The following is a 22,075-nucleotide window of genomic DNA, read 5'->3' as shown; positions in this document are numbered from 1 at the left end:
ATATTATATGTGTATTTTTTAGATACTTTTTTCTCATGTTTTTATATAAATATACCCGTTTTCGACACGATTAATGGGTATAACAACGAAGGGGAATAAAAGCACATAATAAAATGCATTCGAGTAAAAGTGATTTTCGATTCGAAAAAGCATACAAAACACAAACATAAGTTTATTTCGATTATCAACAAAGCACAAATTGGATACACACATTATACACTTCCCTGCTCTGTTTTCACTTTTTATGATCGTTGAACTTGAACTTGTCAGTGGACTTAAGCTTACTCATCTTGAAAATAAGCAAAAACAGAGCCTGAAAACTGTAAATCATGCTTAGCCAAGTTGGTTTAAGCCACGTTTTTGCTTCCCGGTCTTTTGTTTTCGTCTGGACCGCAATGAAGGTCGCTCAAGTTGTTTTTTCTTATTTCTGTAATGGAAAGGGAAACAAAGTAAACATAATTTTTTAGTCTTAAATGGCTGTGACTTCAAGGATCGCGTTCCAGCGCTCTTCCAGTCGGTCCGCTCTCTTAAGCCTCTCTTGGAGCTTCCAATATTCCCGACTTTGCTGCATAGGCTTCATTGCTGTGGAAGGCTCGAAACTCGAATCATTTGGCGCCGAGCAGCCAGACTTATCGGTCGTTGCAGTCTCGTCTTTGGTTTCGAAATTTATCCAAAAGCAAAGATAACGATCCATTGGGAGTAATCATATTGTGTAAATAAAGCATATTATTCATTTAAAATCGCATTGTTGTATTCGAGTTGAAAACATTTAAATATAGTGTATAGTGTGTGATTTGTGAAAGTGATTTGAGTGGCTTGCCAATAGATTAAAACTCCCCAAAACTGAAAACTAGTTTTTTATTACAGGATATTAAGCCAAATCAATTATATCAACCATTAACTAAATGCACACACCTATTCACTGGAAACAATGATTGGTTAGCTAGTCGCAGATTCATTAAGAGCTACAAATTTTTAATGTCATAACTATCAGCATTTGTAATTATCATTCTTGAGCCACAAAAACGCTGGTAAAAGTAAATAATTACGATTAAACTAATCATTATTACACACCTTTGCAAAAATGAATTTAAAAGACTGTATTATAACCAAAATGAATGCCATAAATTAATTATCGCGTAATAGAGAAAAGCTTACGTAACTTGTGATTAGACAACGTGAAACGCAGGGAAAACTCTTGTTACCACCCTCGTTGCATTTTATGGTTATGGCTTACGATTGTTGCAACAAACATCTGGCTTCCCCATTGCAGCAGGCCATGTGTCTGCCTCTTGCCAAGAAAATAAAAGAGCCTGAATGTGCAACTGGCCAAAGCGAAGAGAACGGCCAAAAGAGAAAAAAGAGTCACTTGCACTTTTTTGAGCCCCTGTCATCGGGACAGTGGAGTACGGAGAAATTTCAAATGGGGCGACTTTAATTTATATAATGTTCATTTATAGATCAATAGAAGTGTTGAGTTTATTTCTAAGCAATTTTGAGATTCTATATAAATTCTATATAAATCTAGTAAAATTTCTTTAAATACTTGAATGAAGAAAAATGTTAAAAATATTTGCTTAAATCTTAATATATTTAATTATCAATATAGACCCCCTTTCCTACGCTCCTGCATCCCGTTTTTTTTTCGTATGGGTTTGTCTCTTTTCTGTGTGCCACATTGGAGTGCACGTAATTTTCCATTTAGTGGCAGGCAAATCGAAAACGAAAGTGGAAATGTTGCACTGTCGCCGGTGGCTCCAGCACCTCCTCGCTCGCCCACGCCGCTCGCTCTTGGCCAGCCGGTTGTAAATCCGAGGAAGAAACTTAAATAAAAAAAACCAACAACAACAACTCCTCCTCGCCAAACTCAAAAGCCAAAAATTGTGAAAAGGAAATCCGCAAATGCGGAAGAGACCGTCCAAACTCAGTCCAGTCCAGTCAGTCAGTCAAACGATCCGTGACTCAAGACCATTATCTTTCATTATAGCCATTGCACCGCACTTGGTTCTGCCCGATTGAGCTGTCAAAGGGCACCGGATTTGGGAAGCCAGGGAACCCAACCCATATACCCGATAAGAAACCCTCACCATGATAGAACGGGAAATTATCCAGTAAGTGTTAATCCTTATCGGTGGTTTGTCCACACATATGGCACGGATGAAATGTCACAATCAGTTGGTGCAGTTTAAGCAATATAGTTGATATGTTGAAATTAATATTTATTTACAGCTCTAAATATGTTATAATTTATAATATTTACTATTTCATTTGTTTAGTAGCTCTGGTTAAATCTATCAATATATGTAAATGCTTTTTCCAACCCAGGCAGCCTTGACTATGATTCCCTTGGCCAACAACGGGAGTACCCGAAAAAGGGGGCCAAGACCCAGTGTCAATATTTCGAGGCGCCTTGAGCCCCACCAGCATTCTCCAATATCTTATGTTGTACTATATTATGGGGTCTTGGCAAAGTCCGAGCCGAGCGCTTGAACATTGCACATGCAGCGGGCGCATACAAATAGATAAATTAAATCATTTGGGGGTTTGTCGAGACTCGACTTTGTTTCAATATTTGCCAACTCGGAGTGGCCAGCAAACGCTTCTAGCTGTTGCGAATTTCGCTACGATCGGTGCACTATATATGTATGTTCTATATTGCAGCACAACACCTGCCTCGAAGCGCATCTTCGACGTCCTCAAGGATGTCCTGCAATTTTTCGAGCTCTATGTGCGAATTCTGTTGGAGCTGTTTGTGTCGCTGGTGCAGATTGTGCTGCCCAAAAAGCAGAAGGATGTCAGCGGGGAGATAGTTTTGGTAAGAGCATTACATGTGCAAAAATAACATAATAAGTTAATACCAACTTGTATTTGCGCAGATAACCGGAACTGGGCATGGAATTGGTCGGGAGTTGGCCCTACACTATGCTTCATTGGGTAGCACAGTGGTTTGTGTGGATATCGATGGCAAAAATAATCTGCAGACGGTGGAGAAGGCCAAACGGCTCAATCTCGGCGAGGTTTACAGCTACAGGTATTAAGTATACTTACTAAATGTTTAAATAAATAATAACATTATGTTCAACATTGGCAGCTGCGATGTTTCCAAGCGCGATGAGGTTACGGCACTGGCGGATCGGATCAAGTCGGATGTTGGATGCATATCGGTGCTGGTTAATAATGTGGGCATAATGCCAACGCATCCCATTCTGCAGCAATCGGCCGAGGAAATCCAGCGGGTCTTCGACGTGAACGTGTTCTCGCAGTTCTGGACCATCCAGGCCTTCTTGCCGCACATGCAGGAGAAGTGTCGTGGCCACATCATTTGCATGTCCTCCATTGCCGGCTTGGTGGGCATCTCCAACCTGGTGCCCTATTGTGCCACCAAATTCGCTGTACGCGGTCTGATGGAGGCACTGCATGCCGAATTACGACAGGGACCTTTCAGGGATCTGGTAGAATAACCATGTGAATGTGCTAGATTATGTGATCCATGTGTGAATCCATTTACAGATTCGAACCACCACCATCTTTCCCTATATGACCAACACTGGCCTCTGCAAGCATCCCAAGGTGAAGTTCCCATCGATCCTGGGCCTGCTCGATCCCAAGCAGGTGGCCAAAAGGATCGTGGAGGCTCATCGCACCGACCTCATGGAGGTAACCATCCCGAGCTGCCTCCTCTACATCAACAACTGGACGCGACTCCTGCCCGATCATTGCGGCCTGATGCTTAAGGACTTTATCGACAGCGGTGTGGAGTCGGATTTGATTTAGTTTACCTTCTATATTCATATATTAGATCTTAGATCGAACTACAATATGTTGCAGTACAATAAACTTACTATTGGAGTATGCATTAAAATAAAGCTATAGAGATTTTCAGCTTGGTACAAAGTAAGTGCACAGTTTACCATTTTGATCATTATCAAAAAATTATTTGATTTATTTTGTATTCTAACTTATAATTTAACATCTATGCATATAAGCCAAGTATTTATTAGTTTGGGCAGATTAGATGAATAACATCCTCTCAGTTTATAATGTTTTAAAATTACGTACAACAAAGAAAATTACTTTAATGAATTTCATTAGTTCGTTATTATTGGAGTTACCTGTTGCATTGAAATCGATACATAATCGATAATCGATACATCTGGCTATAGCTAAATTTACCTGCACTGTCAACTCCACTGCAAATCAGCTGTGTGATGAAAACAAAAGGCGATGGCTTGCGAAGTAAAACACTGCGGAGAAATCCGTGATTTTAAGAAAGTCCAAGAATACTTTGGACTCGGACATGGTAAGATAAGACAAGTCTCTGCAGCAAGTATTCATAGCTAAACCGATCCGTGCAGATGACAACTGGTTAAACGCGATAAACCATGCCATTTCACCAACTGGGGAACTGATTGCCATGGCGCAGGGTGAAAAGTTGGCATTCCTCAGCACCTGCTGGAGCAGCCATGGCAATGGCAACACCTACGTTCTTGGCTGGTGCGGCGAGCTGGAGGATCCCAACCAAATCGTGACTAGCCTCACCTGCTTGCCGATGACTCAGAACAAAAGCACCGATGGAGCCATCGAATGGACCTGCGTGGCAGTTGGCCTGTGCTCTGGCATGGTTACCTTCTACACGGACTCGGGTGTAAAACTCTTCTCGCAATGGTTAGTTGTGGAATTAAATGTATCTACGGCATTAACCATCTATATTTTTCAAGTTGCCAAGAGGATCCAGTAATTGGAGTCAAGCTGCAGTCCGCTCCGCGACATTCTGAGGCAGATTCACTGCTCTACATCATCTATCCTCGCTGCCTGTGCTTCATCCAGGGCCAGGACATTTTGCCCACGCTGAACAATTGCCGGCACAATGTGCAAAGAGGTGCATTGGAGCGTAGTTCGTATCCCACTGCTGATGTGGTGCCATTCCAGAAGTATAAGTTCAAGCAAGAACGAGAGGCCGTCATTAATGATGCTGCCATCTCTACCACCCAGCGACCTCCCACATACGACTACATTGTTCAGCAGACCATCGGTCTCGGTTATTTCGCCAAGGTGCACGCCACGCCGCCGAGGAGCTCACAGGTTCTGGCCGCCGGAGCAGAACCCTATTTGGGCTTCTTTCAGGCGGAGGAGGGTTATAAAACGATGTCGCTGGGTGAGGTTGCCAAAGACGTAATCGGAATAGCTTACAAGAACCTGCTGGGCGGAATCTTTCGACGCGCTCCAGAGCCCCTGCCATCGCCCGAGGAATCACCACTGCCGGTGCCCACGAAAGAAGCACCGATGCGGATTCGCTGTCGTCTATATGACGGCAAGAGAGATGGACTGACCTTGTCTGTGGCACCTGGTGGACGCCTGGCTGTCGTTACCGATAATCTCGACCGTGTAATGTTGGTGGATACGCACCAGGCTATTATCTTGCGTGTTTGGAAGGGCTATCGAGATGCACAGTGCGCATTCGTGCCAGTTAAAGAAAAATCCGTTCGCGGTATCAAAACGCACAAGCGAAAGGCTTTGTTCCTGGTGATCTACGCTCCTCGAATGGGCTGCCTGGACATATGGGCTTTGCAAAACGGACCCAAGGTGGCTGCATTCAATGTTTCGAAGAGCGGGCAACTTATGTACAACAATCATAGTCCCCTAGGCTCAGGCGGCAGCAGTGGATCTGGTAATAGCAGTAGTCAGTCAAGAAAATCTTTAGCCATCAATCATTGCTTGTTCCTGGACCCCAGCGATGGCAGCCTGAAGGAGATACACATTCCTTTTCACTACGCGCTCAGCGAGACCAGCTCCCAGACATCACGGGATATCCATATGCTGAGGCGCCTCAGAAACCAGCTCAGAACCATAAACCATGGCCAAGCCAAAGATGAAGCGCTGCAGGAGATTGGCGAACTGGCAAGTGAACTGCAGACGTTAGAGGTGCGACAACAGTGTCTGGAGATGTTGCTTAAGAGCAAGAAGCTGCAGCCACAGGTGTTTCAATCCATCATTAATGCCTTCATAAAGAAACCTCTTTCTGAATCAACGGGCTCCGAGGAGTTTGTCAACCAAATCGAGAACTATAAACGCTTGACTGATCTCTACTTGGCCCTAAGTCAAGCCAATCAGCGTGAAGACAACGAGCCACCCGTAGAATACTTGGAGCTTTCCGATGCTGATCTTGTCACCATTAACAAGTTGGTTCTGCTCCTGGACGATGGCACCGAGAAGGATAAACCCGCCGCCACTCGTGAAGTGAGCTTCAAGTTGCAGGCGGAGCACAAGACCGAAGAATTTGTCGATTACCTGAGCATCTTTAACATCGATAGTCCGGATGGGATAAGTCTACTTCCGGAGAAGTCAGATAAGTTTGGCGCCGTAAGCATCGATCTCTTTAGTCAGTTCTTTGCCCAAGGTCTATGCTTTGGCCAATTCAAGCAGTGGATCAATCAGGCGTGTTTGCCCAGCAGAGATTTGCTTAAATTGATTATTTGGTTTTGGCTTGAGAAGCCCTTTAAGTACAACAACTGGTGAGAAAAACATATTTTATAAATTCCGTTCTCAATTTATGTGCAATCTACTTTTCTTACTTTAGTGATGAAGTAGTGGAGGACATGTCCAGAATTGCTGCTATGGTGCAGACCATTTGTGATCTGGCTGGTGAACACATCCATGACTATGCCTACAATGCCATTTCACCGTGGTGGCAGGAAGTTCGGGAACTTCTCTTGGAGAGTAAACAATTTTCGGGCTTGCTGGTGGCCATTGTATGCAAAACGGTAGCGACTAATTTGTGGCGAAACAGAAAAGAGGTAGGTCTACTCCTAGTCATTAAAATCAAAAACTCTTTTGCGAAAAACACTTTTTCCTTAGGGATCTTGTGATGAATCCTCGCAGAACGAAGATGATGAGCGCTGGGAGCGTATCTCCCACGATGAGGCTCAGTGGGGATTGCTCACTGGCAAGCTAGAGGATGTGGCCGTGCTAGGAGCCATACTAAGGTAAGTGCCAAATCAATCGTTCCACTTAGCTCCTTTATGAACCACTGCTTCCTTCGCAGTAAGCCTCTCATCTGCCGGGATCCTGTTGGTCCAGAGATGTCCTACGAGCCACCGGACTGCAGTCTCAAAAGCATTGTGAGCAGTGGCAAAGGCATCGTCACCGAACTGACAGCCAAGTGGCTGATCAGTGCACAATTGCATCCGAGTAAAGTTTTGGAGATATCGCCTCCCGAAAACGAGTTAGACGACGAGAGCAAAGTTAAGATAAAGGATGAGCCTACCAAGGAGTCAGTCGATGAAGACGCGGAATCAGAAGAGGATTTGGAAATGGCAAAGGAAGTGTACGCGGCGAGTAAAGAAGCCCATGAACCTATTCTTGAAAGATTGGCTCTGCTGCGTGCGCATTTTCCCTTCAGCTTGGAATCGGGCGTCCTCTTAAGTCTCATGTCGTGGCAGTACATGGTCCAGTGGAGCAAGCAGCTCTCATCGCTGGACCACCTAAAGGCAGCATTACTTTGTTTAAACCAATTCCGTACACCTGACTGGGCCCTGAAGCATGGAATATGTTGCATGCTGTGGAATGCCACCCTGAAGTTTCCTCTACAGGCGGCGGCGAAGCTTATTCAAAAAGTGGGACGCCTGCCAGTGGACAAGATGTGCCAGCAAGATCTCGAGATGTCTGCGGGTAAAGTGCCAGAGTTTCTAGAACTCAGCCTCGAATTCCTGCAGCATTTCACCGCTTCCATGGAGCACGATAAGCGTGAACTGCACTTCGAGCAGTCGCTCAGCGAAGGAGCCCTGCCATTGCAGTTTCTGGCTCTCCAGCAGCACCATGCCATGCCGCAGCTGCTCCGTCTTCAAACAGAACTGTGCAGCGTGCTGCACTTCGTTTCCTTTTTCCAGCTGCGCATTCCAAAACCACTGACCACGCTTTTTGACTCCATGAGCAACAAAGCTCTGCTGGCGGACATCAATAAGGAACTGCCTTATGTTTTGCCTGCACCAGATCTTGTCCTGCAACAGCAGCGCACTGAGTTCCTGTGTCGCCTTGTCACCGCTACCATGGATCTGATTAGAGAGGATTTGGAGCAGCTGTACATTCTCGATCATGTTTTCTACATGGGCAAGATCTGTGCCTTAGCCGACAGTTGGGAGGTCGATAAACTTCCTATCCTACGACGGCAGGTAAGAATGTACATACATATATGATCCCAGAATTCCTAATCTAGGAACCCATGAACACACATGACAGGGAGCTTACAATCCCTTTTGCCTTTCAACATCAGTTCGTTAGTTTGCTCCGTAGAGAGCACAACAGAGGAAACACAATGGAATAGAAAATATATTCCAAATATTTTTCCCTCCTCCAGGTGGTGGAACTGTACGCTTTTGGGTATGATGCGGAGGCTCAAGTGTTGCTCCAGGACATCAGCGATGACGAGGAGCTGGGCCGACTGCTGCTGGAGATCGCTGGCCGTAGACTTAATCTTTACGCACAGAGCTCGCAGTCCACGTTCCTGAAGATTGCCTCTGTTGGCCACCAGTTGCTGGCCTACCTAGACAACCTGGTAAGTGCTGCAAGCGCATATATCATTCGCAGTACTGATCCATTTCTCACGCCGCTTACGCAGAAGGAACCGATGACGGAGAACAACATTCAGATCGCGGCCACCAAGCCCGACGAGATCGATGTGGCTGCCCTGGACAGGCTGTTGTCGCATGCCTACAAATACCTTTGCCGGCGCGAGTCCAAGCAGCTGCCCATCATTGGCCAGATGTACAACGCCGTGCGTATCCTGCAGAATTAGGAGTGAGGATGACACATAAACACTTGGTTATTTTACATTTCTCTCATGATTTTTATGGATTCAAGAATGAACCCAATATTGATTGTTAAAGCACCACATGCGGTCCCATTAATTGTCTTATACTTATCAACCTAGTAGCGATTTAAACAACCTACGAAAAGCATCATATTAATTACTTTCAAGAAAAAGGATACTAAGATCTGCACCGATAGGAGGATGTATTCAACACGAATTTGATGTGAAGCTTATGCCTACAAGGATTATGAACATGTATATTTAATAAAATAAAAAAAAAAATTTTAATATTCTTTTACTAAATTTAAGGGATACCAAAAGATAAAATAACAATACTTTCTTTATTGATGCCCAACGTAATTTAATTTATATTTGAGCAGGGATCCAAGCGGGTCTTTGAACTTCGTGCCTTGGGCGCTGCCTCCAAGTTCTCCGCCTGTATTCGTCCGATTGCCTCCGGCGTGGGCAATCTCTCCGGCATCATGGTGGCGTGCACTTTGAGATGAGTGTAGACGGCAATGTAGCTCTGGCTGGTGTCCAGTTCGATGGGTGGACTCTGCTCTATGCGGCCAGGCAGGGCAAAGTGCTTGCCAAGAATGGGTTCCTTGAGAGATCGGGCCAGAATTTTTTGCAGTCCATCGCGGTCGGTGTCCAACTGCTCGCTGTTGAAACTTGAATTCATTGAGAATTAATTGAATCTAAGGATTTTGAATTCCAATGTGTAGTCCCTGGAGTTTTATCCGAACAAAAGATACGACGACCCGAGTTGCACTAGGTTAGTGGCACTGACTCCGACTAATCGAAAAACAACAGTTCCTCCTTCATGGCAACAAGTAGTTCAGTTTGGCATACCTTTCGTTTGCGAGGAGCCACCTCGGTTATGACTTATTTATTATTCGAGGCAGAAAGTTGATTCTCTGGTTTGTTCAATTTGGGAACTCGGCTGGGACACGCAAGGCCAAGAAGCAAAGAACTTGTTTCGTGGGTGAAGTTTATCATGTTGATAAACATGTAGAATAATGAGGAATGTCGTTAGAGACAGTTTCATGTGGTTCCTTAATAGTCGCAGGATTGCTTTTATAGGCATACAGTAAACTCACGATAGTGCTGACCTGACCATCTATTTTCTTCGTTAAATAAGTACGCTCAAATAGAATACGTTTGTATATAGATGTGTATTGGGCTTAGCTACAGAATGGGTTATAGAGGTTGAACAATCACTTAAGGGTTTACTAGGCTAGGGTCTCTACAGGCAGCGGGCAATCAGTTCGTTGATGGCAGTGCCACGATCGCCGTACTCGCCACCGCGTTTGTACGAGACGGATACCTTCTTTTGCCAACCATTGCTGGGACTGGACAACTGGAAAAAACCAAATGGCGGTAATAGTATAGTTTTAAGAATTGCAAAAGAGAAGTTGTTAACCAACCGTGAAGGCGCACAGAAACTCATTTACAGCGGCGAAGTTTGGACCCACTGTGCAAATTTCGTGGATTATATCCTCCAGACAGATGACACCCTTGTCGCCCAGCTGTTGCTCCACCATGGTGTTCGACTGGATGGCCGTCTTCTTGCCGTCGATGCGGGCGAAGCCCTTCTTGAAGACCAGCTCGCGAATGGAGCTCAGCGAGGGATTGCCGTAGACTACAAAGGGTTCGATAACGCGCAGCAGCAACTGGTTCTCCTTGGTGTTCTCCATGAAGACGGCGTTGTGGCGCGAGCCCATGCGCAGGGTTCGGAATATATCCGCGGTGGTCTTGTCGAAGATCTTCTTGCCCGCATGGCGCATCACGAAGAGCAGTTTGGGATTGGAATCGTCGGCAGCTTTGGCACTTTGTTCGGTGACATTGGTGCGCAGAATGGTTTGCTTGATCCGCTTGGACGTGCGCTCTGCTTTCAGGTAGCCCATTACGAAGGATTCGGCACGGCGGAATTTGTGGTGATTCTTGGTGGCGGTTCTCTTTTTGATGCGGTCATTTCTTTTCTGCGTAACAACAGATTCATCCTGCAGAATTCTCCTCTTGCGATGCTTTAGCACCGACACTGTTTTGCCGGGCAATTTGTTGGGCACCGCATATCTAGGGATCAAAAGTATAAGATAATGTTTAGGGTCAACACATTTTTATAGTTTTTCAATCACTCACTTGTCTGACATTGCTGGTATTTGGCTTTTTAATCGAAGTAAATTAAAACACGTGCAAGCACCAAAACAATAACTAAAAAGGATAGAGGTGGGCGCGGAGCGATAAGTGCTTTGCTATCGATAAGTGATGTGTGCAACAGCTGAGCGCGTTTCGTGGTGAATAGCTAACAAATTTGAAATTTTTGGCGGGAACATTTAAGAAATTGTATTATTCAACTGAAAACTATGCTTAATAGTTATGCCATAAGATAAATTTAGCATTAGCTAGCATTCAAGAGGACAGCTTTAATGTTTTCTTCTTGTAAGTAACCATTTGACATTAATTTCCGGTTTTGAGCACTCATTTCTCATTTTTTTTCTTTACACTCATTCTCTCTCTCTCTCTGTTTCTCTCTCCGTTTGCTGCTCTCACTCTCTCACTGCGTTTTAGGGTGAAAATTGCGTTAATTTTAGTATGAAAATGCCGGTCTCGATGCCAACGCACAGTCGCTGTTCGCAGTCAAAGCCGTTTTGTTGTGTCCGCGCTCTCGAGGTAAAATAAATCGTGTTTTACGTGCAAAGTCGCTGGGAACAAGATAAACCGAAATTAATCAGCCAAACTGCATTCCAAACCTTGCGAATAACCAACAAAAAAAAAAAGAAGCGAATAAAAGCAATCGAGCAATTGCCAGAAAAACTGCAACTCTGCAACTGCAAAATTCATTGCCACGCGTCGTAAGGTGATGACGAAATCGTGGAAATTGGCACGCGGCAAAGGCGTCACCATAAAAGTGGAGCTCCCCATTAGGCAGCTACACACCACAACATGCCAACCCCAAAAATCACCCTACTTTAAAGCTAAATTTCGTGTATCGAAGATAGTGGCGTCGGGGAAACATTCAAGTTTATGCCTGACAATGGGAGATTAGTTAGCTGCCAGCGAGGCAAAAATCGGGTCTTCTTCACTAGCAATTAGTAACTAAAATCAGCACTATAGCATTTGTTTACAATTTGCGCAACACGTGCTCGCGCCCCATTTGCTGATAGTAATGAAGGCTTTTTTTTCTACATTTCAACTTTTACCCTTCATTCCAGTGACAATGTGCGCTATTCGCCATTAGAAGAGGGTAAGCAGAAGAATCCCACAGTGCAGACATCATGACGGACCGATATGCCAATGGAGTGACCACCAGCCTGGTCGAGCCCACAAATGGATGCGCCGCGCCGGGTAATCCAAATCCCGCTGATGGCGAGGAGAAGATTGTCCTCAAGCGGAAGCTAACACTCATCAATGGAGTGGCCATCATAGTGGGCACCATCATTGGATCGGGCATCTTCATTGCTCCCACGGGAGTCTTTATTTACACCGAGTGAGTGGTGATACAGAGCATCCTCCTTAATTCAATTTATGCACAAAAAAGGTCAATTTAGCTGTTAATTAATGGATAGATTGTCGCAGGCATTCCTTTAGCACCAATTAAGATACATTTATTAGTTCTCGATTTTCCCTCAAAGATTCAACCTTGAAATTCTGCCCACATATTGCGTCAGCTTTTTAAAGTGTTTTTTTTTTTTAAGCGAATTGTCTCCAGTCACAAGAATAACGTCAATAAGGCGCGCCAAACATTTAAATTATTGATAAGAGCCACAAAAAAAGGTGTGCGTCATAAGCTTAAGGCGGCTGCGAAAAATTCCAGGAAGTTAAATTCATAAAAGTATTTTATCGAAATGAAAGCTAATCCCCAGCACTTGTTTTTTTTAGATGTTTTGTTTAAATACCATTTTACTATTATTGCTTACAAATATTTGCCACCGAGTTAATATTAGATCTATATTTATAATTTTTATTGCTTTATATATATATATATGTATGTATTCCCTGACCATATTTGTTTACGAGTGTTTATTTTCATTCAAATTGTTTATTGATTCGATGACTACTTTAAATCATTTCAGATCCGTGGGAAGCTCCCTTTTGATTTGGCTGACTTGCGGCATTTTATCGACGATCGGAGCTCTGTGCTACGCGGAACTGGGCACATGCATCACAAGATCTGGCGGGGATTACGCCTACCTGCTGGTGTCCTTTGGACCGCTGGTGGGATTCCTTCGCCTCTGGATCGCACTGCTCATCATCCGGCCAACCACGCAGGTCAGTTCCTATAGTACTCATCAATTGAATTACGGAATGTTTACTTATTTGGCTTGATTGATCGATGGGTTGTTGATGCAAATAAATAGAAATTTATTAATGGGCGGCTACCTTCGACCGGAATTGAATTCAATTACGAGTAGGACAGCTTTCTCCGCTAGAAACAAATGGCATGTGGGATTTATAGTATGAATACATTGTTTTATTTTTTTTTTTAGACCATTGTGGCTCTATCTTTTGCCCATTATGCGGTCAAGCCATTCTTTCCGGAATGCGATCCCCCACAGAATGCGGTGAAACTGCTGGCTGCCATATGTCTAAGTAAGTTGGTTAAACAATCCACTCAATGTTAATTAATTGAAACTCCCACTCTCCCAGCTCTGCTCACCACAATCAATTGCCTGTCGGTGAAGGTGTCCATGAAAGTGCAGGATGTGTTCACGGTGGGCAAGCTGCTGGCCCTCATCATGATTATCCTGTCCGGACTGTACTACATGGCCACTGGCGAGCTGGAGAACTTCAGAAATCCGTGGGAGGGTATCTACACGGCCCGCAACATTGGCTACGCCTTCTACTCCGGTCTGTTTGCCTTTGGTGGCTGGAACTACTTAAACTTTGTGACGGAGGAGCTACAGGATCCATACAAGTGAGTAGTGGTGACAAGGATAAATGGTTGGGTTGGGCTGGGTTTATTTGCCTCATTCATTCCTTGTGCGTCATGCGCAGGCAGCAACAAGTGGAAACTTGTTGAGTGTCCTTGATGTCATTCCTCCTAGAATACCACCCAGTGGGTGGGGGATGCTGCCTCATCCCTAACGAATTCAATTTGCAATCAATTTAAGTGCTACGCTCCCTGCACAGCCAAGTGGCTTTCTCGCTGAATAGCACGTTCTTTGACACACTGAAACAAATTTCAAGTAGGAAACTCAATTCTTATGCGCAGTAAAGCCCGTAGATTAGTTTTAGTTCTGATGTTTCTAGTTATTACAAACCAATTATGATTTTTTCGAGTATAAGGTAAATGTTTTCTATATCAACGGTCATCGAAAGTGATAAGATATCTCTTATTTTACCTGAAAGCTTTTTAATGTTTTAGTTCCGAATGAAACATCATAGTCAACTATTAAAGATAGTAGTTATTTGCAAAAACAGTAGTTAGAAGTTTTTGTTTTGTATAAAACTGATCTCGGTTTCTTTGTTTTCTCATTGCGCAGGAATCTGCCGCGCGCCATTTGGATAGCCATGCCCCTGGTCACGAGCATCTATGTTCTGGTCAACTTGGCCTATTTCGCCGTGGTAAACAAGCCGGAGATGCTCAGTTCGCTGGCCGTGGCGGTGACCTTTGGAAACCGAGTGTTCGGACCGCTGGCCTTCATGGTGCCCATTTTCGTGGCGCTAAGCACATTTGGTGGCGTCAACGGGGTGCTCTTCACATCGGCGCGCCTTTTCGCTACTGGGGCTCAGGAGGGGCATTTGCCCAAGTTTTTCCAGCTGTTCCACGTGAAACAACAGACGCCCATTCCCTCCCTGATTTTCACGGTGAGTTGGCATGAGCATTTTGCACCAATCAGCTATCAGCAGAGAATTGTGCATTGATGTAAGCGCATTTTTCCCACAGTGTCTTATGTCGCTGCTCATGCTGCTCACGGATAACGTGTACCAGTTGATCAACTACTTCAGCTCGGTGCTCTGGCTCTCAGTGGTGGCCAGCATAGCCGGAATGTTGTGGCTCCGGCATAAGAGGTGAGTGATATCACTGACTTCTTCTGAACCCAATGTGTAATGTGTATTCCTTTCAGGCCCGACTTGCCCCGACCCATTAAAGTCCATCTTGCGCTGCCCATCACCTTCATGGTAAGCTGCGTGACACTCGTACTGCTGCCCAATTTGGAGGAGCCACAAAATCTGCTCATTGGCATCGGCATAACCCTGGCTGGCATTCCGTTCTACTACGCCTTCATCGCCCGAAAAAAGAAGCCCAAGTGCTACGGCCGATTGTCCAATTCCGTAGTGGAGATTTGCCGGGCCATCTTCAATACCACCATTATCGAATCGAATGAGGCTATTAACTAGGCCTACATATATGTGTGTACCACAACCGTAGAATTTATGCATTTAGTTAAAAAAAAACACTCGTAATTGATATTCGAAAAACGTGAAACTGAAAACTTGTTAAATTTGAAACCGTTTTAAGTGCCGTTTGTATGATATTTTAGCATTGCTCATCACCAAAATTGGCGTCGATTAGAATTTAGTTTTTATCGTATGTACGTATTTATTTTTTTTTTAGCGATCCCCTCAGTTAACAGGTTTTTGCAAAACCCCCGCCTTTTTGGCCCACTTCCCACAAAAGTTTACTTTTTATGTCTATGGTTAGGTGCAACAATCCGAATTCCTTTGTTAAAACAATCAGGAAATAAGTGAATGCGCTTATATGGGAACAAACTACGAATATGTAACATGTTTAGGGAAGCTACACAGCTAGCAGTACAATAAGGAGCATATTGATGTTTAAACATAACCGCTTAGCAAATAAATGTATTATTGCAAATTCGGTCTGTTACTTTGAAGTTTTAGAAGGATTCATCTTCTAATGAACATATAGTTAAGATCTACATGTAAATCTTACGAGCATTGTATTCAATGGCAGTTTCCACTAGAGTAGTGCCCCTTATGAAATCCGCCGATACTATATTCGCATTCGTGCCCAGTTCATTTCGATACAACTGAGAGATGCGCCAATTCACATTATCGGCCATCTTGCGCAGTCCGCCGGTCTTGTCCAAAATGACGTCCCACGTCTCTGGGGTCAGCTCCGCCATATCGGACACCGGGCGACTGGAGAAGCGACTGTGGGAATAAGAAACGAAACGATACATGTTCCACATCTTATCTAATCATTAGTGAGAATCTCCACTTACGACACATCGAAGTCATTGACGTTGCGCAAATAGGTCTCCAGTTGGTCCCATGTCTGCTTGTTACCCCACCGCTGCTCCACGGAACCAAACAGGACATCGGGGAACTCCTCCACCATGGCCTCGTGGTCGTAGGCTAGGAAGACGTTCTGCCTTCGGGCCCAAATGTCACGCAGGGATGCACCCCAAGTCAGCGAAGGATGGGCTATCAGGTCCTTTAACTGATCCCGCAAGTAGCTGATCAGCAGACGATGGACACCAAGTCCTTTTCCAAAACCTAAAAGGAAGTGAATGAGTAGATTACATCATATGCGTTATCCTTCATATATCCAAGCGCGAACGTAATCCTTACCCACTGGGAACTCCTTGAGTCCAAATATGATAATCTCATTGGTTTCGTAGACAAAGTCTCGAACCTGATTGATGACTTCCTGCAGCGGACGTTGTTTTGTAATCCCGTGATAGATGAAAAACGGATCGGGTGAGTTTCGGTAGTAACCCACGCGTATGTCCAAGTAGCGGACTCCGTGCATCAACTGTCCCCGGATGTCGTCGTCCTGTGTGAGCGCATACTTGGTCACCAGACTTTCGCGGAGCAGCGGATCGAAGTTGGGACGATAGGAGCCGGAGTCATGGGTGCCTGGTATGAAAAGATCTCTCAGACGCATCTCTCCTATCTTGGACTTCAGATCGTTCATCCAGCGGGGGAATACCTTGAGGCAGGTTTTGGCCAAGATATTGCCCTGCGCATCAATGTAGCTGGCCCAAAATCCGTAGCAGGCCGTCTGAACCGTCGCATTCCGGGAGAGGGCATAATCAAAGGGCAATCCCGTTGTGAACCACTGGGTGCTCAGGCCCTGCCTGGGCTCAATGGCAGCCACAACCTCGGTGGCTCCTCCGTTGGCCACCCAGTACTGCTCCTGCTCCTCCTCTTTGCTGGCCGCTTTAGTCGCCGGTCTTGCGGTGAACCCACTATTGGGCACATAGCTGGGCGACCCATCGCCGGAGCCACTACCCTCCTCGCTGGGAAATCCCGCCAGCGGAGTGTGTTTGCGCAGCAGTTGGCTTTGGAAGCTGAGTGCATCCTCCCGTGTCACGAGCAGTTGGTCACCCTTGTTAGCCGGTGCATTGCTCCACGATACCTCCAGGAAGCGCTTGCGGGCACTGATGGTCAGCCAAACCTTGAGCGCTTTGGGATTCTCATAGGATTCGGTCTGTGCACGTCCCTCATTCGTCCAGGAGGCGAGGAGCAGCAGCACCAGTGCAAGGCGTAGAACTTTTCCCACCATATCGTTCTGATTGAATTACCCTGCTGATTCGCGGTGATTGCAACTGACGCTAATCGGCGTTCCGGAATCAGAGCAGTAATATAAACACGACACCCCGAGAGATCAGACCAGATCAACCGTTCGCGTCGAGAGCTCCACACTCAATGATCTGCGACCCAGACCCCAAATAACTTGGCACAGGTAGATCTTATCTATGCTATGTGCTGTTTATGGGGGCGCCAGTTATAAAGGAAAATTGGAACCTGGCACGGGGGAGCTTAGCGAGAAAGATATGTGTAAATTAAGCTAAATTTCTATTTACTTTGGGATTCCCAGTAATTAGCCGTTATGCTAACCGAAGGATTAGGTTTCAGCACAATTGCAATGACTGCGTATAAAGAACATTTGACCGCGATTCGAAGCCGATAAGATTTCAAACAATAGTGGGTGGGCAAATTCTCAGCCTATTTATTTGCACTCGACTTTAATTGGCAGTGTAATGTTCGTTGGCCTTTGGTAATTCAGAACACAAACAAATTTGCCGGAGGTTAAGCAAGCGTATTTCCTATAGGAAGCTAAACAATGGATGCGTTATGATTTGATTTAACTCCGCACCGACTAATAAATTAATGCAAAAGCGACCGATCTGTTCGTGTGGCCGACATTCCGAAACCAACGTCTCCTCTCAACTGACGCTCAAATGTTCGAACAGAACTGAGAAGAGCTTATTAAGCGGGCCCTATTATTTGTTTAACTCTTCCAATTTCCCTGCAAGTCGCTGATGTTTGAGTGTCAAAACATAAATAAACAATTCAATTCAACACCCATGACGGTGTTTGATATTCTGTAAAGTTCATTGGCTTTTTTATAGGTTTAAAGTTTTGAAGTTTTGAAAGTTGAAAGTTTTAAAAAGCATTTTTTAAAACCAATTTTTATAATGTTCTAAAGGTTTCTAAGAATCTAAAACAATAAGTTTTAAAAATATCTAATCTTAAAATAACTAAAAATGTGTAAATGTGTGTATGTGCTGACTACATAATAATTAAATAATTAATTAAGTTTTTTAAACAAATATTTAAGAACTGTCTTTTAAATTCCCATTTTTAAAGTAACGGTCGAAAAATACTAGTCAGTATTTTAATACACCGTAGCGCATATTGGTCACACTGTTGAACAGCTGTTTAGCCGTCCTAAAGCAAAACATTTGATTATTTTGTTTATATCGAGTGCTAGTAGCATTATCTAAGCTGCAGAAATGCTGCACTCACAGACAATGCAATCCATACCCACTCTGCACCAGCCGCTACACTCCAAGGTATCGAACTATCTAAACAATCAGCGAAGAACCGGACAATTCTGTGACCTGCTCCTCGAACTGGATTCGGATGATTCCCTCAGCTTAAGCGTCCATTTCTGCGTACTGGCTGCTCAGAGCCAGTTTATAAACTCTAACCAGAAGCAACAGCAGTTCTCCATTCACAATCCGCTGAAGATCACCATCCGTAATTTCAGCTGCACCCAATGCCTGCACACAATTGTGGACTTCTTCTACGAGGATTTGGTGTCCGTGTCCAAGGAGCACGAACTGCATTTTAGGGAGCTAGCGCAAATTTTGGCTGTGACAGAACTACTGAATCTCTACCAGTTGCAGCCCTTGGGCGAGGCGAAGGAAGCAACGGAGATCCCAGCACCTGGAGAGGCGCAACCAAATCCAGATCCAGAAAAGAAAGCGGAGGCTGTGTTTGAGAATCGACAAAGTTACTTCAAGGTGGATAATATGTCATTGAGCCACTGCCGTAACTTATATTCGCCTTTTCCTTAAAGCTTAAGAACCCGCGAGCTGTAAAGTCCAGCAGCAAAGTGAACTACTGCATTGGCTGCGACTTCAAGTGCTATCAGGTACAGAAAATGATCGAGCACATGGGCAGCTGTGAGCCCTCCCATTTGATTTGCTCGCTGTGCGAAGTCGGCTTTCTGGACTGGCGGGAATACGACACTCACCTACGACGGCACTCTGGTGATCTGCGTAAGCCCTTCTTTTGCTTACAGTGCGGCATCCGCTTCAACACACGAGCTGCCCTGCTCGTCCATCAGCCTAAGCATTCCACGGAAACGCCGCACATATGTCCACATTGCGGCAAGGGCTTCAAGTGGAAGCAGGGCCTGAGCAATCACATCCTGGTCCACAATCCCGAGAAGCAAATGCTCTGCGACGTCTGCGGCTATAGCACCACGCACATGAAGGCCCTCAAGTCGCACAAACTGCTTCACACCGGAGAATTCTTTGCGTGCACAGTTTCAGGCTGCAAGCATCGAGCCAATCGCAAGGAGAACCTCAAATTGCACATTGAAACTCACAAACAGGGTCGCGATTTTATCTGCGAGGTCTGTGGCTGCAAGTTCAGCCAGAGCAAAAACCTCAAGCGTCACGCCCTCAAGCACACGGAGAATGGTCCGAACCGCTACAAGTGCCAGCTGTGTGGATTCAGCAGTCATCGCTCCGACAAAATGAAGGAGCACGTGCAGCGGGTTCACACAGAGAAACCGGTGCAGTTGGAGCTCTCGGAAACGGTGGACAGTAGCTTTCCCGATGACTTTGAGCTTCCCGTGATCGAAACGTCACCCAAGAAGAAGCCAAAGAGTGTTAAGAGCAAGACTATAAGGAATGTTAATCCTGACAAGCGACTGAAAACACTACTGCCCAAGGAGACTGTAGAATAGGAATAAAACGGAAGGTTACCCCATTCATAACTTCTCAGAGAAAGAGATTTGTGAGGCAAAGGTCAATAGTAAATATTTAGAATAACTATGTTGAAAAGAGACTGTATCAGCAAGTTTAGAACATTTGCTATATTTACAAAATGAGACGTGGGATCTCTCGTTCTGAGTTCTAGTACAACAAAATTGTATCTAGAATATTCACGGAAACCCAGTTTCTTTTTAAAGCCATTAAAAAAGAACCATCGAGAAATCTAAAGATTGATTTGCTACCAACGAATTGTAAATAAAGTGGTATATTGTGGCAGGTTCTTGAAACAACATTGTTGAGGCCGTTCTATCTTATCTAAGATGGTGACTACGATCTATTGCGTCGTTTGAAGACGAACTTTCAGAACGAATACCTGCCAAATGACTAACTAGAGCGATAGTTAGCACCTTATCAACGCCAGAAGGCTATGTATATATGTATGTACGTAACATTTGTTTATATAAAATCCATTAAACCAAAACAAACTGAAAGCTTTTCGCTATTCAGAAATAAACAAATGCGTTGCCTGGTGGGAGGGAAGTGGGTCAACCGATCAGGTTCTAATGCACCAAAATAAATATCCATTATGAGTATATCTTTTGTAAATCAAAAATGTTATTCGAATTATAATTATTGCTAAATTGTTTCTTGTGCCCTAACATTCAAATATTGTTGAGTGTAAAAAAATAAACAAATTTTGAGCAGTGTATCCAGAACATATGATGCATTTAATTCTATATTTATTGGGTGGAGAAACAAATGCAGGGTAAATGCACTTTGATGGTCGTTTGCGGAGGGCCAAGGTGGGTGTGTGTTATGTAACCACTCAGGAACGTGTGTATGCTTAAAAGTTCTTAAATTATTAAAATAAATGAACAAGGCGAAATAATATGTTTGGCGATTTCAGTTTTTTTGTTTACCGCGCACTTTGTAAACAGCAAAAAATTAAATTGCGCAGCAAAAATTGTCAAGGAGGCACTCTCTTGAGCGCAAAAGGGTTGTCAGGCCCAATAACTATGAATTTTAATAACTAAAAATTCTTTTACATAAAAAAGAGCAAATATATTTTGTAAAAGTTCAGTAGAAAGTTATAGAAAAATTAAATATTTTTAGTAACTACACGTAAGCAACAATTAAATGCCCTTCTAGTAGTTTCTTTAGCTAAATCCGGCAACTCTGACGGAGAGAGAGCTTTGGTTACGGAACAGAAAGCTTGCGCGCCTATAAAAGCCGCTGCTCGACCGAAAAAATTCAATTCCGTTCGCAGCTCAGCGAAAAGTGAACAAAAAAAAGCAGAAGAGAAATTTGGAAAGCAGCCTGCAAGTTTGCAGAGAAACAAAAAGCAGACACCAACCAAGAACGCAGTTAGTTTTGCAACCTTAAATCGCCATTATGTCCGAGGCCCACTTCGATGAGTACGAGCACTACAACTTCGACCATGACAAGCACATCTTCTCTGGACACAGCGGCAAGCAGCGCAACAAGAGGGAGGCCAATGAGCACACCAACCACTTCGATCCCTCCGGTCATTCCCGCAAGATTCTGACCAAGCTGATGAACACCAACAACAACAACAAGAAAGCCGCCGCCTGCAAGAACTGATGCAGGGCATCGACGGAGGCGGTGGAACAGGAGAGAAAGAAGTAACGGGGCCGCGCTGAAAGGAGAAAAGAAATCTTCGAATTTAAAAGGAAAGCAAAAGCAAAGGAGAGAAGAAAAAGAAGAACAAGCAGCAGTTTTGCTGGAAGGAAAGAAAGAAAAACAAAAGCCAGCTGGAAATACACATTGCATTTGTATTGTGCATTGGCTTTTCATGCGGCGCTAAACTTTGTGAACATTATAATAATTTTATTTCGCTTATAATTTCACAAACACAAAAAAAGAAAGGCACATACTACTCTTAGCTTCTAATATATTCCTAAACTAATTCAGACTTGCAAGTTTTAGTTGCTAAGCCTTAGAGCGTTTCAAATAATGAAGTTTGACTTAGGTAATACATATAAAATAAAGAGAAAACCAAAACTGAATAGCCTGGTCGTCTTATTTTCATTTGCATTTGCAG

The 22,075-nt window shown here is 44.3% G+C and overlaps 8 protein-coding genes and 1 long non-coding RNA gene across 21 annotated transcripts; 5 read left to right on the top strand and 4 right to left on the bottom strand.

Annotated features, from left to right (window-relative positions):
• Positions 1 to 605: 605 nt before the first annotated feature.
• firl (firelighter) lies at positions 606 to 3,924 on the top strand. Of its 3 annotated transcripts, NM_001259068.2 has the most exons (7): positions 606 to 712; positions 868 to 938; positions 1,988 to 2,111; positions 2,662 to 2,815; positions 2,877 to 3,031; positions 3,092 to 3,452; positions 3,511 to 3,924. In NM_001259068.2, exons 3-7 carry the CDS (start codon positions 2,089 to 2,091, stop codon positions 3,772 to 3,774), a joined length of 957 nt encoding a protein of 318 aa, NP_001245997.1. In that variant the 5' UTR covers positions 606 to 712; positions 868 to 938; positions 1,988 to 2,088; the 3' UTR covers positions 3,775 to 3,924. The 3 variants fall into 3 exon arrangements, with proteins under 3 accessions (NP_001245997.1, NP_001285867.1, NP_001033900.2); NM_001298938.1 differs by lacking the exon at positions 868 to 938 and having other exon boundaries at positions 3,511 to 3,858; NM_001038811.3 differs by having other exon boundaries at positions 606 to 2,111; positions 3,511 to 3,858.
• A 272-nt stretch (positions 3,925 to 4,196) lies between these two features.
• Positions 4,197 to 9,077, top strand: Rab3-GAP (Rab3 GTPase activating protein). 2 transcript variants are annotated; one of them, NM_164989.2, is made up of 8 exons: positions 4,197 to 4,300; positions 4,356 to 4,665; positions 4,719 to 6,512; positions 6,578 to 6,794; positions 6,856 to 6,983; positions 7,043 to 8,168; positions 8,354 to 8,551; positions 8,618 to 9,077. In NM_164989.2, the coding sequence occupies exons 1-8, from the start codon at positions 4,225 to 4,227 to the stop codon at positions 8,789 to 8,791; spliced, it is 4,023 nt and encodes a 1,340-aa protein (NP_723718.2). In that variant the 5' UTR covers positions 4,197 to 4,224; the 3' UTR covers positions 8,792 to 9,077. The 2 variants fall into 2 exon arrangements, with proteins under 2 accessions (NP_723718.2, NP_609544.2); NM_135700.5 differs by having other exon boundaries at positions 8,615 to 9,077.
• Positions 9,078 to 9,129: 52 nt separating this feature from the next.
• CG34164 (uncharacterized protein) lies at positions 9,130 to 11,033 on the bottom strand. 2 transcript variants are annotated; one of them, NM_001103682.3, is made up of 3 exons: positions 10,949 to 11,033; positions 10,234 to 10,882; positions 9,130 to 10,166 (listed from the first exon to the last, which is right to left on the bottom strand). In NM_001103682.3, the coding sequence occupies exon 3, from the start codon at positions 9,486 to 9,488 to the stop codon at positions 9,168 to 9,170; it is 321 nt and encodes a 106-aa protein (NP_001097152.1). In that variant the 5' UTR covers positions 9,489 to 10,166; positions 10,234 to 10,882; positions 10,949 to 11,033; the 3' UTR covers positions 9,130 to 9,167. The 2 variants fall into 2 exon arrangements, with proteins under 2 accessions (NP_001097152.1, NP_001285866.1); NM_001298937.1 differs by lacking the exons at positions 10,234 to 10,882; positions 10,949 to 11,033 and having other exon boundaries at positions 9,130 to 9,603.
• Positions 9,130 to 11,055, bottom strand: RpL7-like (Ribosomal protein L7-like). 3 transcript variants are annotated; one of them, NM_001103681.2, is made up of 3 exons: positions 10,949 to 11,033; positions 10,234 to 10,882; positions 9,130 to 10,166 (listed from the first exon to the last, which is right to left on the bottom strand). In NM_001103681.2, exons 1-3 carry the CDS (start codon positions 10,957 to 10,959, stop codon positions 10,053 to 10,055), a joined length of 774 nt encoding a protein of 257 aa, NP_001097151.1. In that variant the 5' UTR covers positions 10,960 to 11,033; the 3' UTR covers positions 9,130 to 10,052. The 3 variants fall into 3 exon arrangements, with proteins under 3 accessions (NP_001097151.1, NP_001285865.1, NP_609543.2); NM_001298936.1 differs by having other exon boundaries at positions 9,965 to 10,166; positions 10,949 to 11,055; NM_135699.3 differs by having other exon boundaries at positions 9,965 to 10,166.
• Positions 11,056 to 11,338: 283 nt separating this feature from the next.
• JhI-21 (Juvenile hormone Inducible-21) lies at positions 11,339 to 15,626 on the top strand. Of its 5 annotated transcripts, none has more exons than NM_001298935.1 (8): positions 11,339 to 11,479; positions 12,022 to 12,296; positions 12,883 to 13,078; positions 13,297 to 13,399; positions 13,457 to 13,724; positions 14,293 to 14,617; positions 14,697 to 14,821; positions 14,878 to 15,626. In NM_001298935.1, the coding sequence occupies exons 2-8, from the start codon at positions 12,085 to 12,087 to the stop codon at positions 15,149 to 15,151; spliced, it is 1,503 nt and encodes a 500-aa protein (NP_001285864.1). In that variant the 5' UTR covers positions 11,339 to 11,479; positions 12,022 to 12,084; the 3' UTR covers positions 15,152 to 15,626. The 5 variants fall into 5 exon arrangements, with proteins under 5 accessions (NP_001285864.1, NP_609542.1, NP_723717.2 ...); NM_135698.4 differs by having other exon boundaries at positions 11,396 to 11,479; NM_164988.4 differs by having other exon boundaries at positions 11,432 to 11,479.
• PLCXD (Phosphatidylinositol-specific phospholipase C X domain containing) lies at positions 15,332 to 17,963 on the bottom strand. 2 transcript variants are annotated; one of them, NM_164987.2, is made up of 3 exons: positions 16,349 to 17,963; positions 16,000 to 16,273; positions 15,332 to 15,928 (listed from the first exon to the last, which is right to left on the bottom strand). In NM_164987.2, the coding sequence occupies exons 1-3, from the start codon at positions 17,283 to 17,285 to the stop codon at positions 15,691 to 15,693; spliced, it is 1,449 nt and encodes a 482-aa protein (NP_723716.1). In that variant the 5' UTR covers positions 17,286 to 17,963; the 3' UTR covers positions 15,332 to 15,690. The 2 variants fall into 2 exon arrangements, with proteins under 2 accessions (NP_723716.1, NP_609541.1); NM_135697.2 differs by having other exon boundaries at positions 16,349 to 17,483.
• Positions 17,964 to 18,462: 499 nt separating this feature from the next.
• Plzf (Promyelocytic leukemia zinc finger) lies at positions 18,463 to 20,670 on the top strand. 2 transcript variants are annotated; one of them, NM_001298933.1, is made up of 2 exons: positions 18,463 to 19,032; positions 19,089 to 20,670. In NM_001298933.1, exons 1-2 carry the CDS (start codon positions 18,520 to 18,522, stop codon positions 19,983 to 19,985), a joined length of 1,410 nt encoding a protein of 469 aa, NP_001285862.1. In that variant the 5' UTR covers positions 18,463 to 18,519; the 3' UTR covers positions 19,986 to 20,670. The 2 variants fall into 2 exon arrangements, with proteins under 2 accessions (NP_001285862.1, NP_609540.2); NM_135696.3 differs by having other exon boundaries at positions 19,089 to 20,524.
• A 31-nt stretch (positions 20,671 to 20,701) lies between these two features.
• lncRNA:CR44589 (long non-coding RNA:CR44589) lies at positions 20,702 to 20,939 on the bottom strand. Its single transcript, NR_124212.1, has one exon. It is a non-coding gene; the product is annotated as a long non-coding RNA:CR44589 (long non-coding RNA).
• A 323-nt stretch (positions 20,940 to 21,262) lies between these two features.
• Positions 21,263 to 22,038, top strand: CG6770 (uncharacterized protein). The gene has a single exon (NM_135695.2). It carries the CDS (start codon positions 21,406 to 21,408, stop codon positions 21,613 to 21,615), a length of 210 nt encoding a protein of 69 aa, NP_609539.1. The 5' UTR covers positions 21,263 to 21,405; the 3' UTR covers positions 21,616 to 22,038.
• The last annotated feature ends 37 nt before the right edge of the window (positions 22,039 to 22,075 follow it).

Source organism: Drosophila melanogaster, chromosome 2L (assembly GCF_000001215.4).
Source record: "Drosophila melanogaster chromosome 2L".
In the NCBI taxonomy this organism is placed as follows: Eukaryota; Metazoa; Arthropoda; class Insecta; order Diptera; family Drosophilidae; genus Drosophila; species Drosophila melanogaster.
Note: the sequence above shows the minus strand (reverse complement) of the source record. Positions and strands in the feature narration are given on the sequence as shown.

What these genes read in the sequence shown, in the direction of transcription:
- CG6770 (NM_135695.2), top strand. Translation starts at nt 21,406, where the DNA reads ATGTCCGAGGCCCACTTCGATGAGTACGAGCACTACAACTTCGACCAT.
- Rab3-GAP (NM_135700.5), top strand. Translation starts at nt 4,225, where the DNA reads ATGGCTTGCGAAGTAAAACACTGCGGAGAAATCCGTGATTTTAAGAAA. An exon ending in GTAAAACTCTTCTCGCAATG is followed by an intron (nt 4,666 to 4,718) that starts GTTAGTTGTGGA and finishes ATATTTTTCAAG; the next exon opens with TTGCCAAGAGGATCCAGTAA. An exon ending in TTCCTATCCTACGACGGCAG is followed by an intron (nt 8,169 to 8,353) that starts GTAAGAATGTAC and finishes TCCCTCCTCCAG; the next exon opens with GTGGTGGAACTGTACGCTTT.
- Plzf (NM_001298933.1), top strand. Translation starts at nt 18,520, where the DNA reads ATGCTGCACTCACAGACAATGCAATCCATACCCACTCTGCACCAGCCG. An exon ending in ATCGACAAAGTTACTTCAAG is followed by an intron (nt 19,033 to 19,088) that starts GTGGATAATATG and finishes TTTTCCTTAAAG; the next exon opens with CTTAAGAACCCGCGAGCTGT.
- JhI-21 (NM_001298935.1), top strand. Translation starts at nt 12,085, where the DNA reads ATGACGGACCGATATGCCAATGGAGTGACCACCAGCCTGGTCGAGCCC. An exon ending in GGAGTCTTTATTTACACCGA is followed by an intron (nt 12,297 to 12,882) that starts GTGAGTGGTGAT and finishes AAATCATTTCAG; the next exon opens with ATCCGTGGGAAGCTCCCTTT. An exon ending in GAGCTACAGGATCCATACAA is followed by an intron (nt 13,725 to 14,292) that starts GTGAGTAGTGGT and finishes CTCATTGCGCAG; the next exon opens with GAATCTGCCGCGCGCCATTT.
- PLCXD (NM_164987.2), bottom strand. Translation starts at nt 17,285, where the DNA reads ATGGTGGGAAAAGTTCTACGCCTTGCACTGGTGCTGCTGCTCCTCGCC. An exon ending in ACTCAAGGAGTTCCCAGTGG is followed by an intron (nt 16,274 to 16,348) that starts GTAAGGATTACG and finishes ACTTCCTTTTAG; the next exon opens with GTTTTGGAAAAGGACTTGGT. An exon ending in GTCAATGACTTCGATGTGTC is followed by an intron (nt 15,929 to 15,999) that starts GTAAGTGGAGAT and finishes TTATTCCCACAG; the next exon opens with TCGCTTCTCCAGTCGCCCGG.
- firl (NM_001259068.2), top strand. Translation starts at nt 2,089, where the DNA reads ATGATAGAACGGGAAATTATCCA. An exon ending in TCAGCGGGGAGATAGTTTTG is followed by an intron (nt 2,816 to 2,876) that starts GTAAGAGCATTA and finishes GTATTTGCGCAG; the next exon opens with ATAACCGGAACTGGGCATGG. An exon ending in GGCGAGGTTTACAGCTACAG is followed by an intron (nt 3,032 to 3,091) that starts GTATTAAGTATA and finishes CAACATTGGCAG; the next exon opens with CTGCGATGTTTCCAAGCGCG.